At 38.3% G+C, this 15,642-nt stretch overlaps 2 protein-coding genes across 3 annotated transcripts; both read right to left on the reverse strand.

Annotated features, from left to right (window-relative positions):
- Positions 1–1,785: 1,785 nt before the first annotated feature.
- Positions 1,786–7,240, reverse strand: LOC133742207 (chaperone protein ClpD, chloroplastic). Its single transcript, XM_062169881.1, has 12 exons — positions 6,209–7,240; positions 5,558–5,700; positions 5,249–5,478; positions 5,046–5,154; positions 4,842–4,972; positions 4,323–4,424; positions 3,951–4,232; positions 3,769–3,863; positions 3,366–3,660; positions 2,738–2,971; positions 2,378–2,611; positions 1,786–2,252 (listed from the first exon to the last, which is right to left on the reverse strand). The coding sequence occupies exons 1-12, from the start codon at positions 6,928–6,930 to the stop codon at positions 1,926–1,928; spliced, it is 2,904 nt and encodes a 967-aa protein (XP_062025865.1). The 5' UTR covers positions 6,931–7,240; the 3' UTR covers positions 1,786–1,925.
- A 758-nt stretch (positions 7,241–7,998) lies between these two features.
- LOC133742205 (uncharacterized) lies at positions 7,999–15,087 on the reverse strand. Of its 2 annotated transcripts, none has more exons than XM_062169880.1 (12): positions 13,726–15,087; positions 13,404–13,538; positions 13,127–13,271; positions 12,729–13,031; positions 11,942–12,200; positions 11,543–11,709; positions 11,295–11,405; positions 11,057–11,108; positions 10,831–10,934; positions 10,616–10,744; positions 9,885–9,974; positions 7,999–9,289 (listed from the first exon to the last, which is right to left on the reverse strand). In XM_062169880.1, exons 1-12 carry the CDS (start codon positions 15,012–15,014, stop codon positions 8,765–8,767), a joined length of 3,309 nt encoding a protein of 1,102 aa, XP_062025864.1. In that variant the 5' UTR covers positions 15,015–15,087; the 3' UTR covers positions 7,999–8,764. The 2 variants fall into 2 exon arrangements, with proteins under 2 accessions (XP_062025864.1, XP_062025863.1); XM_062169879.1 differs by having other exon boundaries at positions 11,543–11,712.
- Between the last annotated feature and the right edge of the window lie 555 nt (positions 15,088–15,642).

A 15,642-nucleotide genomic window follows, 5' to 3' on the forward strand; every position in this document is an offset into this window, starting at 1 on the left:
GGCAAATCTGTTGGATGATGCAAAAGTTACAAACGTTAATCACAATTGTATTGGTCAAGTTACTTTTTCCATCTCCTTTCCGTTTTCTTTTGTTTATACTTTTTACTTTTCCCTTATCATAGAGGAAACTTTCTACTACTTGTTTTACCACTTTCACGTGTAGTAGTTTCTAATGAAACAGATAATTTAATTTAACCAGTGCATATATGATATATGCAATCATGGAAACCACTCCTCCTCTTTACATATATATGTCCTGTCCCAAATTATTTTTTTCTTGTTACACAAGAAAACAAATTTCAACAAAAATCAAAGGAAAAACAAAGTTGCAGATGGAGTCCAGGAATTAGAAAAACACAACTAGGGGGAGTTGGTTCAGGGTTATACTTTGGTATTTGGAAGAGGTTGTTTCTGATCATAAATGAATGATTGATAATCGATAATGTCAAATGTGTAAGATGCAAGGTATAGCCATTACTCTTCCACATGACCAAATTAACCAAGCCCCAACTACTCTATGGCACTGGCTGCTGCCCATATAAAACAAATGGAGTCATCTTGTGCAGAACATGGCAGAGAAAATTATACCAAAGATTAGTATTATATATACTACTCATTTTTGTACAGAGTCAACATTAATATATAGCAGGTGCATAAAATAAGAGCAACTATATGTGACAATATTCAAAGCCACATGGTTTTCTAACGTATATATAGTTTGTCTGCGTGATCATGGGGATATTTGGTGATCTTTTCACCTGTTCTAACCTCGACACATTGTATGATCTAACGAAACAAATATGTGCCTACCTATACTAATTCAGAAGTTAGCACAAGATTTAAAAACTAGTTAACTTGGATGACTGGAAGAACGTTTCTATTGTTTAGCAACCGGCCACTACTAATTTTGAACCAACAAAGATATTATTTTCAATTTTAACCATCTAAAAGTGAGTCTTTGAAACAATATAATATGCAAATGGATTAACTAGGGTGTGGGGTACAATTCATCTCAAAATTCAGTGCTGGTAGTTTTGAACTTTTGATATGTCGGGGATTGCTGCAATTCCGACCTTGTATAAACCATGTTCACACGTATCGAGCCACAAAATTCTAGAACACACAGGTTGAGCGAAATGGACGTAAGAAATGGCAGATTATTTAGCATCGACGTCTATCTTTAGATTATTAACTTCGACAAATAGGCGTAGACTTATGCAACCTGGTATATACACGTATAGATAGTAGTCTTTGTCAACGGCGTCCATTGCATCGCTGGAATCGAGAAGAAGCAGTGGAGTGCACATCAAATAGGAGGCCGGCCCAGCTTTGTTTTTGGACTAACCGGAAAAAGGCGGTGGCTTTCTCTTTTAACTGTTCTTTTCTCTTCTAAAAATCATTTAACCCATGGTAAGCAATTTATGCATGAAGCAATTATGGAAAGGAAAAACAAACTTCGATCCTAAAGGATTTTCCATGACGTATCATATCAGACATGACACAACTTCATCAACTGACCACGGCCCAATGGTATTTCTATATGTCGTGTCAACGCGTCATGTTTGTATTAAAATTTCTACACACCACTATCTAAAGAATGTGAGTGGTTATACATGTCTTTTTCTTTATTTTTTTTTCTTTTCTGTTAAATGTGATTTTACTCGTTTACCCTTTTTAATTAATTTGGTTCTCATAGTATTTTAATATATAAAAGGGTATTTATGTAAAAAAAAAAATAGTTTTGACATGTGAAGTATGATGACAGATCCAGCTAATAGCTCCAACTCTTTTAAAGGGGTATCATATTTACTCCTCAAAACATCATTGAAACTTGTTACTTTATCTACAGTTAATGAATCACATGCACTTTAACAAAACTATAGTGCATGACTATAAGAATTAAGAAAAGATCATAAGATTAGGGGTTAATTACAAGATGGATGCTGTATATTGGTTTTAGAGAAAGGGATACTACTCTCACCTGATCCATTACTTACAGAAGGGTTCCCAGAAGCATCTAAATCAATGACGGCAGTGTCACCAGGCTGGTAAACTCCAGCAAGGAGGGCTTCACTCAATGGGTCTTCAATTATTAATGTAATTGCTCGTCTAAGAGGGCGAGCACCATAGATCCGATCATAGCCTTCTTTGCATATGAGGTTCTTGACTGATTCAGACACCTCTAGTCCAATTCCCAGAGATATTAGCCTCTGCTTCACTTCTTGTAGCATTATATTTACAATCTCCAGCATCTAGAGTAAACAAACGATGTAAATTGATCAAAAGTCCAACATGACCAAGTCAAGAAAGCAAGTCACATTATTGAAAAACCTAGCGCTATAGACATGATTCTGCAAACTATTGGAAGATGGCAAACCTGAGACTTTTCAAGGGGATGGAATACAACTACTTCGTCTATCCTGTTGAGCAACTCTGGACGAAAATATGACTTGAGTTCTTCCATTACTGTTGCTTTTATCCCGGCATATGTACTTGACTCATCGTCTGTAAGCACAAAACCAATGGAGCTTTTTCGACCCTTTGCAATGATAGTGGAACCCACATTAGATGTCATCACTACCAAAGCATTCTTAAACGATACTCTTCGTCCCTGTTAAACCCAAATTTCAGACAAAATGAGATAATAATCCAAGATTATGTGATACAGAAGATGAAAGTATGCAACCTTTTTCCTTGTCTTGAGCTAACTGTAACTAAATGCCAAAAGGCCACAAACCTGAGAATCAGTAAGGTGGCCATCTTCAAAGATTTGGAGAAGGATGTTGAATATATCTGGATGGGCCTTCTCGATTTCATCAAGCACAACTACTGTAAAAGGTCGTCTTCTGATAGCTTCTGTTAGAGTGCCTCCCTCTCCAAAGCCAACATAGCCTGGGGGTGACCCTATTAATTTGCTGACAGAGTGCCGCTCCATATATTCACTCATGTCCAGTCGTACCATAGCTTCCTCCTGTAATAATAATGTCAAGGGTCACAACATCTGAATAGGAATTTTGATGCATTAAACCACATGGAAACCACAAATGTAACAAGTTAAAATCCACCAGAAAACAAAAGTAAAATAGTCAAATTGAATGGGTAATAGCCTAATTGGACCTCAAGCCGCAGTGTAAAACTTTGGCCTTGTAATCACCTCTCATCTAGTCAATGTTCTTCAAATTTTTATATCTTCGTTAACATTGTCACCTGCTTACTCAGCCACTATACCTTGTCTAAGAAATATGGATTCTTTCCTATATTGAATAAGTATGCCTAATCCTCATTGTGCTCCTGACTGAATCAAGGATCCTTTCCATTTTTAATCTAAACTATTATTCAATGTAAAAAGAGTAGTGGAGACTTACCGATCCAAAATAACATGCAGACAAAGCTTTTGTCAGTTCAGTTTTGCCAACTCCAGTAGGACCGCAAAAGAGCATTGTTGCCATGGGTCTACTTGGATCCTTCAATCCAACCCGGGACCTCCTAATAGCTCGAGAAATGGCTGCAACAGCCTCATCTTGACCAACAACCCGTCTTCTGAGCTTCTCATCAAGACCCACCAAAAGCAGTCGGTCATCAGCAGTGAGCTGCTGAAGAGGGACTCCTGACCATAGTGAGGCAACTGCTGCTATATCATTTGGTCCCACCACAGTAGGTCTGAAAAGGTTATTACCAAGAAATCCAGTTAATTATCATTCAAGCCCTTGGGGAATTCAGGCAAACAGCATTATCCTTCATACACATTTTCAGGGCCAAAAGTCATACTCATCATCTACTGTGGAAGATGAAATGGACTCTAGAATATGTTCTCTGGTATCATCCACAGAAGCAGCTCCATTTTTCAGTTCACTTGATAGGACCTGCTTATATTAATGATAAACACCAACATTAGTAGAAGAGAAATGAAGTAGGTAAGGTAGGATAGGACTCGGTCGTAATGCTATTACCACTTCATGCATTGCCTGAACTGTACGAATTTCTTGCCAATAATCATCAGGTGACTTTGAAAGTATGCCAACCCGCTCTTCTTTTTTCTTCTTAAAGGCTTCCATACGAGCTCTACTTCCCGCCTCATCAAGGAGATCGATAGCTTTATCAGGAAGATATCTATCAGGAATATATCTTGCTGACAGGTGCACAGCAGCACTAATGGCTTCTGGTGCATATATGCAGTTGTGATGGGCCTCATATTTCTCACGCAAACCAAACAGAATCCTAACTGCATCGTCCTAGAAAATTTCATACGATATCTAATTATGTGCTGTACAGCAAATGACCAGTAGATATACAGTAAGATGAAAACACTTATTGAAAGAGACCTGGCTTGGTTCATTGATCCAGACAGGTTGGAATCTTCGTCCAAATGCTTTATCCTTTTCAAGATGCATCCTGTATTCATCGGTAGTAGTTGATGCAATACACTGAAAAAAAAAAATGTAACGTCCATGCAAACTGAGTTATGCTTTAACAACTTACTTAATAAACAAGATGATTTGAAGAACAGTTGCTTAAAATCCTTGATTGACTTTCCATTGCTTCAGTGCACGAGACTCTTTTTTCAAAGGATCTCTGGGCCATGCATAACCATAACAGTATGGGCCCATCATACAACAGCAGCCGTATGTTTATGAGGATACATTAATGACTGGTCGTGTCAATGACTAAATGATTTCCAGTTAATTCTTAATTATGCCTTCACTAGCAACTATTATTGCTTGCAACAGGTGGCACAGGTAGATGAAAATTAGAGATGGCATGCCAATGTATGAGGACCTTAAATGGTCACTAGAATTGCATATGATGCAAGATGATATAAATAAGAAAAATAAAAAGATAACCTGTAATTTACCCCTCCCAAGTGCTGGTTTCATTATATTAGCAATGTCAAGACCAGACCCCTTATTTCCTCGTCCAACTGTGCCGGACTCAATAAGGGTATGAACTTCATCAATAAACAGAATAACATTTCCTGCCATGCAAGCACATCCACAATCAGCCTAATGAATTTCTATTCCAATAGAAATTCAAGAAGTTGTACTCACCTGATTTTTGTACATCACTTATTAAGGAGGTAACACGCGCCTCCAACTCTCCCCTCTCCTTTGCACCAGCCATTAACAGTGCCACGTCCAAAGACATTACGCGTTTTGTCTGTGGAAACATAAATGCTAAACAATTTGTAAATATACAGTTTTTTCAAAGTTAATACAAGTAAATGCATTTGGATGAGATTGTGAGAACACACCAACAGATAAACAGGGACATCTGCCTGTGCAATACTAGTTGCCAGACCTTCAACAATGGCTGTCTTTCCAACCCCACTTTGACCGAGAAGAATGGGATTATTTTTAGTTCTGCGACAAAGTATCTGAATAATTCTCTGAACTTCAGTATCCCGGCCAATAACAGGATCAATGCGTCCCTCACTAGCACGAGCAGTGAGATCCACACAGAACCGCTCCAAAGCACTTTTTTCTGACAAGAACAATGGGTTAAAGACCATTCCATTTGCCTATAAAATTAAACAATAGAGATAAGCAAACTTACTTCTTACCTTTGGTTTTCTCAGACGATGCAGTTGACTTTTTAGAAAATGTCTTTTGAGATCCCCCAGATGGCTCTCTACCATCTTTGGCAAGCTCTATTTGAAGTCTGGAGGCTGCCTCAGCTAACAACTGGTTTACATTTACCCCCAGTCTGAAATCACATTAATTTAGTTTCCTTCAGAATGCCATAATGGCACATTTTATATTCAACTCTAGATTCTGAAATCATATACAGATAGTCGTTTGCTCTCTCAGGTCACAAAAAGTTCATTGCAAGGTTCAGCCCTTTTGATCAAATAGCAAGTAAAATTCTTGCCAAAAAGAAGACTTTGACCACAACAGTCCATATTTTACATATCCTCTATCATGATCAAACACACTCCTTAAAAGTTGTTCTTTTTTATTACAGAACTGGGGTGCACATGTGTAAATTCTGATGAAGACGAAACATTGTGATATAGTTGCTACCCTCGAAAACAATCAATCCCCATAATGCACATAACTAAATGAGAAGCCAGTCACAATCCAGAAGAACAAACTTCCATCATGTTCTGAAGTCAAACCCAATTTCCAGAATGCAACTCATGGATAGAAACTAAAGCTGAAACTGATTAAAGCAACAAAATAACAAAGAGAGAAAATTGAGGAAAATGGGTTACCTTTTAAGAACCTGACCAGCACTTCCATCATCAACAGTCAATAGACCGATGACAATGTGCTCCGGTGCAATAAAATTATGAGCTCTACTCCTCGAATACTCCAGCGCAGCCTCCAGAACTCTCTTTGTGCTAATCGAAAACGAGAGATCCCTAGCAGAACCCGAACCCGAACCAGAGCCAGCAGAAGAAGCTTGACCTTGGCTTTGACTTTGACTATTATGCCGCCAAATGCTCCGGACGGCGCGGCGGGCCTGCTCCAGGGTCATGCCCGACCCGAGAAACCCGCGCGAATTGGGATGAAGATGGCGATGCTGCTGCTCCTCCTCGGCGATCAAACCGAGCAAGAGGTGCTGAGTAAACACCATGTCCCGGCCCAGAGCTTTGGCTTCTCTCTGGGAAAAGATGACGGCTTTGATCGCGCGCTCCGTGAACCGCTCGAAGACGGCGGAGACGATTTGGAGCTTCGAGTTCTTTCTCCTCCTCCGGCCGCCGAGAAAGGGAGCGGCTTTGGTTTGGGACAAGAAGGAAGAAGAAAATGGGTTGTGTATAAGGCGAATTGGGTAGAGGGAAACGACGGCGTTTCTTCGATCACGGGCGTAACTGATAGTAGTGGAAGTCGTAACGGATTGTAAGGGAAGATGAGTGAATGATACGTGTTGAGATGGAGTTCTCCATTGGAGTGGAGATGATATCAGCACGGAGGAGGATGACGACACATGCATTCTTCAGTTTCCGATGACTTTTCAGGCAGAGGAGGGAGAGAGGGTGGGAAGTCTGGTAGTTTTGGTTTGGTGTCTTTTGAAAGAAATAGTATAATGCGAATAGTAGAATGAAGCATTTTCATTTATATAGGTATGTAGCTATCAGACTGTTGGGATGAAAATGAAAGGAAAATTGTGATTCTATAGTTAACCACGTCCAAGCAAGATCACTTAAATTGCAAGCAAGGATTTCCTCTTAAATGGACTTATTCTAACTTCTCTCGTAATGATCGTACTTTATAGAGATTCAAACTCAAAGTCAATTTTAAGTATGTAAGAGTAAGATAGTTTTAAACACTAGAGCTATAACATCTGTCACATTAGTCGCAAATACCAATGTATCTAATTTGGTTTTTGTTTAGTTAGAGCAACTTCAACAACTTCTCAATATTTTGATTTTTCTCCACTTTAGAAAAAAAATAGCCTCTTTTGCTCCAACAGATTCCCTATAACTTTCCTTATTTTAGGGAAAGTGAGGAAATAGAAAACCAAATTCCCTATATTTAAAGCAATCTCTAAAATTTTGAGGAAGAATATGGAGATTTTAGAGATTGTTGTAAAATAGGGAATCTGTTGGAGTTGGAGAAGAAAAAGATGCTAAAGCTTTAACTTTTGCTTCCTTATTATACAGAAATGATAGGGAAGCTGTTGGAGTTGCTCTAAGTAGTAACTCTATGAGGAAGCTCATATTTAAAGAATGAACAGCCTGTTCACCAAAAACTGGAACATGTGACCAATAATTTAGTAGCATGTGATTGGAAGTTGGAACAAGAGCAAAATGTCACATTGACTTGATTTGAATCTTGTCACATCCACCTGGTTTGAATCTTCCTATTGATATTGAAAGATGAAGAATGGTATAATTAAAAAACCAAATTGCTTTTAGGCTCAGTTTCATGTTCTATCTTCTTCAAGAACAAAAGGGTACAAATTTGAAGTTTAAACCTTGAACTGCAAGGAAAGCAAGGAAGGAGAAAGAGGGACGAAAGGAATTGGGTAGAGTAGTACGACACGTCAACGGCAAGAACATACAAAGTCAAAACTTTAGTCCAATCACAACGCAGCGGTTTGTACTCATCGCATATGTTTGTTTTTCTATTCTACATTCCACAACTGTGTCTTTTGTCTTCTTCAGAAAATAACAAGATTTTTTTTTGAACGGCTGACTCGGCAGAAAGTAATTTGACATGTGATGGGTTCAATTTGATACCCAACTTACTTTTGCTAATTATCAATTTGAGCCTCTAACCCAAAAGAAAATATCAATTTGAGCCCTATGAAAAAGTTTGGTTCAGCATGCAACCTATAACCTAAAGATGTCTTCAGTCATACCCATACAATGTGATGCAAAAGGGCAAAGGGGATACCAGTAATTCAAGAAGCAGAGACCAGAGACCATTTTCAGCTGACTTTCCACTTTTCCAGGACCTGCTTACGTGGAAGGCTAGCAGCTCTTAATCAAAGGTGAAACGACTAAAGGAGCAATGACAGTACCACTCTGCCCGAACATTCTTTCATTTTAGCCTATAATGATCCGACAACTTCAAAGAAGCAAATCTCATAGACGATTGTCCACCTAAAATGGGCCATTCTCTCACCTCAAGCCAATCCTGGGAAGATTCCTAGTGCAGTGTCCCACGCTAATGATCTGATCAGTTCTGAAACACTACCTACTTCTTTGCACAGCACACATCTTCCTGAGAGATGCACTTTCTATCCTCATAAATAAGCAGTTATACATTGGTTGTCAACTCTTTCTGCTTCTAGTATCAAGTATTTCACTTCAGACAGGATTTCAACAGCTCTGAGATGATTGGCTCCAAAGAATCTCAGCGTAAGCCTTCTCATCTTCTTTCTCTTCAGCAACATAATCCGTTGCCTCAACAACTTCATCTTCATCTAGAATCTCTTCCATAGCTTCCGCCTCCATCTCTTCCTGTCTATGTTTTTCTCTCTCTTTTTCAGAAAGTTCAGATAGTGCCTGCCACATAGCCAGCCTTGTTGCTGGCCTGTCTCCTCGCTTGTATTTTGGAGCAGGCACCACAAATGGCAAAACAATATCATCCAAGTTTGTGCTCTTTTGATAAGCACTACTGTCTGTCTCTGTTTGGGGAAAGGTGAAAATGATCCCGAGTTCATAATTGCAAATATGAAGCATCTGATCCAGAGAAGAATTGTCATTCCCTCTTCCATTCCTTTTTAAACCAGATGGAGTAGAAATTGATCGTCCCCAGGCAGCTGCACTGAAGTTATGTGACCCGCAATAAACCCAACCACATGAAGACGCATCTGTCCTAGACTGGAACCGTCTTCGTGCCACCTGCTTACAGATAAGATGATACTGTTATAATCATATGGCAGTGTATGACAAGATGTCAGATCCTTCAAAATACAGATTAGCCCACAGATGATAACATATGCAATAACTACGCATAGAAGTTAAGATGAGGGTACTAGATTCTAGTAGTATGAATACACTTATATATGTCCTCGGTGGAAAAGGAAAAGAAAAGGAGCATGTGAAAAAGAAAATATATGAATGCGGTATTTCTTAAGACGAAAGATTATAATTCTAATCTTCTATTATCAGTAAATACACAGCATAAAGAAGAGGGTTTTGTGATCATGGTTAAAACGTACTAAGCTTCAGGATTGTCTCATTCAAAACTCTCAACTCTGATGTCTCTAAGCTCTTTCTATCTCAAACTTCCTCTCATTCTCTGCTTTTGATTGTTCTAACCTATTTGGTTTTACTTTTACTTTCCACAGACCTTTTCTGCCGCTAACACAAACAAAAACCTGTTTCTCATTGATGAAACATGAAAGCATATAAACCTTTTTCATTGAAAGTGGCCTAAAATCTTTATCTTCTTCGCAGTTTGACATATATATCAGATAAAAATTACTGATAATACCTTGGTATGCATTGGATGTCCTACTCTATCACAGGGATGAGGAATTGCATCATGAAGTATATCTACTGTCCTCAGCCTTTGCCATGTTTTCTGCAAATCAACAAATAATAAGACGTTAAAAGTAAACTATCCAAATGAAAGAAACTATTGAAAGAAGAAAATATTATCAATTGCAGACTTGAGACAGCATGAATTTACAATCAGTAGGAAGATTCTGTAATATTGATTTATTTATTTTGTTACTATTTAAAATAGGTTTTAATTTGAAATATGGAAAAGGAATCAGATAGGCAAATGCAATTCAAGTACTTTCCGTACGAGCCTACTAACAAAAGCATGTGCTGTACAGTACCATAGCATATACCACAATCTAATGTGTCTGCATCCTAACCAAGAAACTGGAAATGTCTCTTAACCTGTGGTGAACAGGGAAAGACTTTTCCTGTCATCCCTGAATAAAGGCAAAAAATGTAATGGAATTCTTTTGAAACTCTATTTACACCTATCAGGTTGAACTGTAAATCCATTTGTAGAAAAAGGCAATTTAGAAGTTGGGGAAGGAAGCAGAATCAATTATCTCTATCTCCAGAATTCTTTACCAACATCGAAATAGCTCATTTTAGTTCTACAGACCCCACCAACTTCCACTTAAGTAATGCATAACCACTGCAGAATTGCAGATAATAATCCACCATAGAGAAATATTATATTTACGCTGAGAAAGATCATACCTCAGAGAAGCAAAGAACACGCTTTGAAGGAAAGATTCCACAATGTGCATTCTTCACTCTTTCAATGGTTGGAAAAATGATTCTAATGGATGGATCTTTTGATTCATGACGAGCATTCCAACATCCCCACTGTTAAAAGCATTCACTACTTGATGAATCAGCATGACATAAATTTTTTTCAAAATTTTTTATAAAACAACAGTGTGTTTAATCACCTCAGGATCAGACTCCTCAGAATCAAACTGAAATGATTTCTTTCCTGCAGCTGCTGAAAATTCGGCTAAAAATTTTGCATTGATTGACCCAATTGAAGATGCACCTTAGAATGAAAAAGAAAAAAATAATAATAATAAACAACATGTCTTTGAAGTTCCTCGTTGTAACTAACAAAGAATCTGTATTTACGAAATTTCTTGCAAATAGATTGAAAATTACACTAACCATAAACAAACTCAGAGTCAAGCGATTCAGGCCATTTATATTGACCTAAAACCTAATCAGAAGAAAAGATTCATAAGACACTGAAAGTGACATCGAGAATAAGAAACTCAGTAAACAACAAGCAAGTGCTGGTTTACTTTGACTATTTATAAGAAATAGATTGATGAAGTATATGAATAATCAATGATGTAAAAATATGTTACAGAAATTTGATGGCAAAGAGTTTCACTGACATTACCTCCTGCAGGCGCCAGAGGCCTGTACACCTTTCAATTGCCGCAACCAAAGAGCATAATGCAATAACATGTTGAGGTTGCATCATCTTTGATATATCTTGAAATTTTGGTCCCTGCAAAAATTCAGCTCTGCATATGATCACTCCAAATCTAAAACATCATGTTATTTTTTTGAGTCTTAGGCTATGCTCCAATCTACGCATCCTCAAATCATGTAGTAATAACCAATAAATCCAGAATATAATTGTACCTGTAACACATGTAGTATCAGCCGTACTTTCTTCTTGTTTCCTCCTAAAGCTGCTCCAAGGGCTTCCTTAGGACAGACATAACCCGAGAATCTAAACATTCCAATATCCCAGAGTGGAGAGACCCATTTTGCAATGTTTCTAGGCAAAAACCCAAGTTGAACACAATCTACTACAAGAAACAAGGACCTTGGTTAGCTAGCAGCATAGATGGTCACAAGACTAACAACTTAGAATCACATTTAGAGGAGTCGGGACAAATGAATAGACTAACTGAGATACATGAAGCAAGATCGAAAGAAATTCGCACAATTGTATGATTATATTCTGCCAAAAACCAAAAATATAGAATAATAAGAAAAATTCTATATCAGTGAGGTGTTTTGGTCCAAGAATTTTACCTCCCTCAGAGAACTCAATAGGATTTGACACATGAATGCTCACTGCATTTGCATCTGCGGGTATGTTTGTGTTTCTTGTTAAGACAATTGATAAATCTTTCGCATTTTCACAAGATGTCCTGAGAAATGAAGCCAGTTTCTTCAGCTTTGCACCATTTGCATCTGTTGCATTGTGAAAGAGGTAGCTTAGACCAACCACAGATGCTTCAACTGATCCAAGGAATTTCATACCAGATGAGCCTGATGGACCACGTTCAGCCTGACAAGAAAATTAGTGAGAAAAATGTTTAATATAGTATAACAAAATAATCTAAAAACCTAGTTAATCAAGCAGCCCTGAAAGAAGCAGATGAAGTGTTCCCCATCATTACTGAAGAGATGCATCAACTAAAAAAGTGAGTTAAATCCTATCGGAAAAAAGAAAAATTTCAGTTTACACTTGACAAGTAGGCATTTACTGAACTCCATACCCAAACAGAAAATAAGAGATAAAAAAATCATGATTTAGATGGAGACAAAATGGGAAATCCAGAAACAAGGTTTGCTGGCACTCAATTTATTGGGAACTGGAGCTTTTTCTTTATTTCCTTTTGATCAGAAAGAAAAGGTAAAACTGAAACTTCAAAGAAAAATACTGAAACATGTTACTATCATTTTTAGCCAATGGGTGAGTTCAATTTCTGAGCAGCCTTTGAGTCCAATGGAGCAAAGTAATTGTTAAGGTGGTATTGACATTTGCACATCAGCTTTCAATTCAACCAAAAGATGTAGGACTGAAAACACTTACACAGGCATAGTGTCTGGATTCCATCATATAGAGCGTTTTATATGAATGGATTCCTGGTACAGAAGCAACCAAATGTCCCACTGCCCCTCCAAAATCATACTTTGCCAACTCAACAATCCACTGGGCCTGACTTGGTACGTCGGTCAGTAGAGTTGCTATAAATCCAGCCAAATAAGAAGCAAAATCCGATTTTGAGTCTTGATTTACTTCCCTGCCGGGAAATTGAGTAAAAATTGATGAATAATCAGGAGCACTTCTGCGAGGGAAATCTTGCCACCAGATGGTATTGGTTACTGCATTCCACTGCTTAGTTTAAGAAGCAATTAGTAATTTTATAATGGATAACATGACGGAAGCTACAACCAAATGTCAGATGAGTGAAAAGTTCGGGTCATCACCTGTGTTGGCACTAAATTTGCGGAGGTAATGATAACACGAATATTATCGTCTCTCTGTAAAACAAACAGTTTTGGATGATGGCAACCAATGCCATGTCTTTTCAGATCTTCACCAAAAGCTATGGCCTCAGGGAACGGGGGATACCTATTAGAATGAAAATGGAAGAACTATTAAAATTAAAAGAAAGATATTCTGCCTCAGTTCAACATATATTACTCTGCTGTACCCTACCATACATGCCCAATTAATGAATGAGATATATGGCAATATACTTACACTACTAATAAGTTTGGAAATTCTGGGTAAGGTGCAGATGTTCTATTTTCAGTGCTTGAACTCCAACATCTCTCTGTATTATGGCAAGCAACTGTTACTGGCAGATGGCTAGGAATCTCACAGGCTGACAAAAACCTACAACCAATACACCACAGTTAGACTTGGAAGAGAAACTAAGATTAACATGCTTGGTAAATATAATATAAGTACATAACAAGAAGGAAAATCCAAATGGAATAAGCAACTACAAGGATGATATATAAATAAACTCCGAAATGGACTTGCTTCTAGAAAATAAGTATGAAGAAAAATAATGCCCTACCATAAAATGTCACTTGTGAACGTTGCAATAAATATTTGTGATATACTTTGAACAGGATGAAGAAGCTCTGGCAAGGAAATAACAGAATGACGACTTGAAGAGCTCTGGTCCTCAAACGCAAGGCGATTCAGGTAGAAGTTCTTGCCAGGTTGTAGACCAACATTCTTGCTGCAGGTCTTATCCTTTACAAAATCGCCAACATGAGGAAGATTATCCGTACCTCTCAAATTGAAAGATGAAGTCCCAGAATTTCCATCAGCAACACGAGTGTCAGAAGGAACCTGGACTTCATCGTCTTGCAGATCTAAACCATCACCTTGCACACAGAGAGCAGCTAAGTCACTGTTCGATTCTGAAGACACTACTCTATCACAGTGCTGCATCACTGAAGTTGACTGCACTTTACTTTTCACATTGCAACAAATCTGTGAGGTTTCACATAGCATTGATCCTTTCCGCTTTACTCCGGATCTACCGATATCAGAACTCGGAGCTCGAATCACATTATCTATACTAAATCCATTGCCAAAAGAATATCTACAACGGGTCCTAATGTAAGATATAGGGTCATCACTACGCAAAATTCGTCTGCACTCACTCAAGAGAAAGCTTGCTCTTGTAATGAGGGAAGACGACGCACCGTCGCCCCTAGAAGCAAAAATCCTTTTACATCCCTTAGGATTTGATACAATTACAGATCCTTGGGAGTTATCTGATACATACATTTCCTCAAAAACAATCTTATGAATCACAAATCCAATCCGAACCGGATTGCTACAACAATTTCCAGTTGAACAAGCAAAAGAGACCTGGTCCCCATCGCTCAACTCCACCGCCTCACTTCCCCTAACCCTAATCCCATTCACAAAAACCCCATTCAACGAAGCCCTACCTACACCACCACCACTCCGACTCCTAAATTGAGAAATCGAAACCAACGCTCCATCAACAACACACAATTTCCGATTCAAAGAATCATAAAAAACCTGGCAATGTCGACTCCCGACGCGGCGGTCGGCGAACACGAAATCGCAGCGGCGGGGGCTCCGGCCGATGGTGTAAGGCCAATCCGGGTGGAGGAGGATGAAATTGACCGGAGAATCGGTCGCCGACGACGTGAGAGGGACGTCGAGATGCTTCAATTCGAGTAGCGCCGCCGTCGTGGTTGGTTGGCCGAGAGGTCTCGGGGTTCGCGGTTTCTTACAAGGAATGAGGGAGCTATGGGTTCGGACTCTCTTATTCTTAATACTAGGATTAGAGTCATGGCTATAGGGCGATGAATCTTTCATGAAAGCGAATCCGTGTTGATGGAATTTACAGTTGGTGAATATAATGTGAGGGGAAGAAGGAGCGAGCGCCGCTCTTTTTAATTTCCCTCCAAATTTTTCTTTCCGTTTTTGCGCGGTTTGGCGTTTGGAAAAGCAGAGCGAGGCCCATTCTTTCTTGGATAATCTCATATTCGGCCCAATTTTTATTCTCATTGTTTTTCATATTATTCTCATTGTAAATGAGGGAATAATTGCACATATATCTTATTCTCTAAATCTTAATAAGTTTCTCAATTAGATACATTATCAATTATGAGGATTCAAAAATGGAAAAAATAATAACGTGGTAGAACCTTTTCCATATTATTCTCATTATACATAAGGGAATAATTGCACATATATCTTAAGGGAAATGATGGAAAAGGTCACATTAGAGTGTGAAATGATAAAAATGTCACCTAGTTTTCCACTTGATAAAAATGTCCATTATGAATTGTTAATAATATTAATTTAGTCCTTACTAATAATGAGATGATATTAAAAAAGGTCAGTTTTTAATTTTTCTGATTCCCATTCTGCCCTTAAAGTCAAAAATCCTAGAGCTCAAATCTTCTCTCTCTTGTTCTTGGCTATTTCGGAGAGAGACAAA

This window comes from Rosa rugosa, chromosome 4 (genome assembly GCF_958449725.1).
Source record: "Rosa rugosa chromosome 4, drRosRugo1.1, whole genome shotgun sequence".
Taxonomy (NCBI): Eukaryota; Viridiplantae; Streptophyta; class Magnoliopsida; order Rosales; family Rosaceae; genus Rosa; species Rosa rugosa.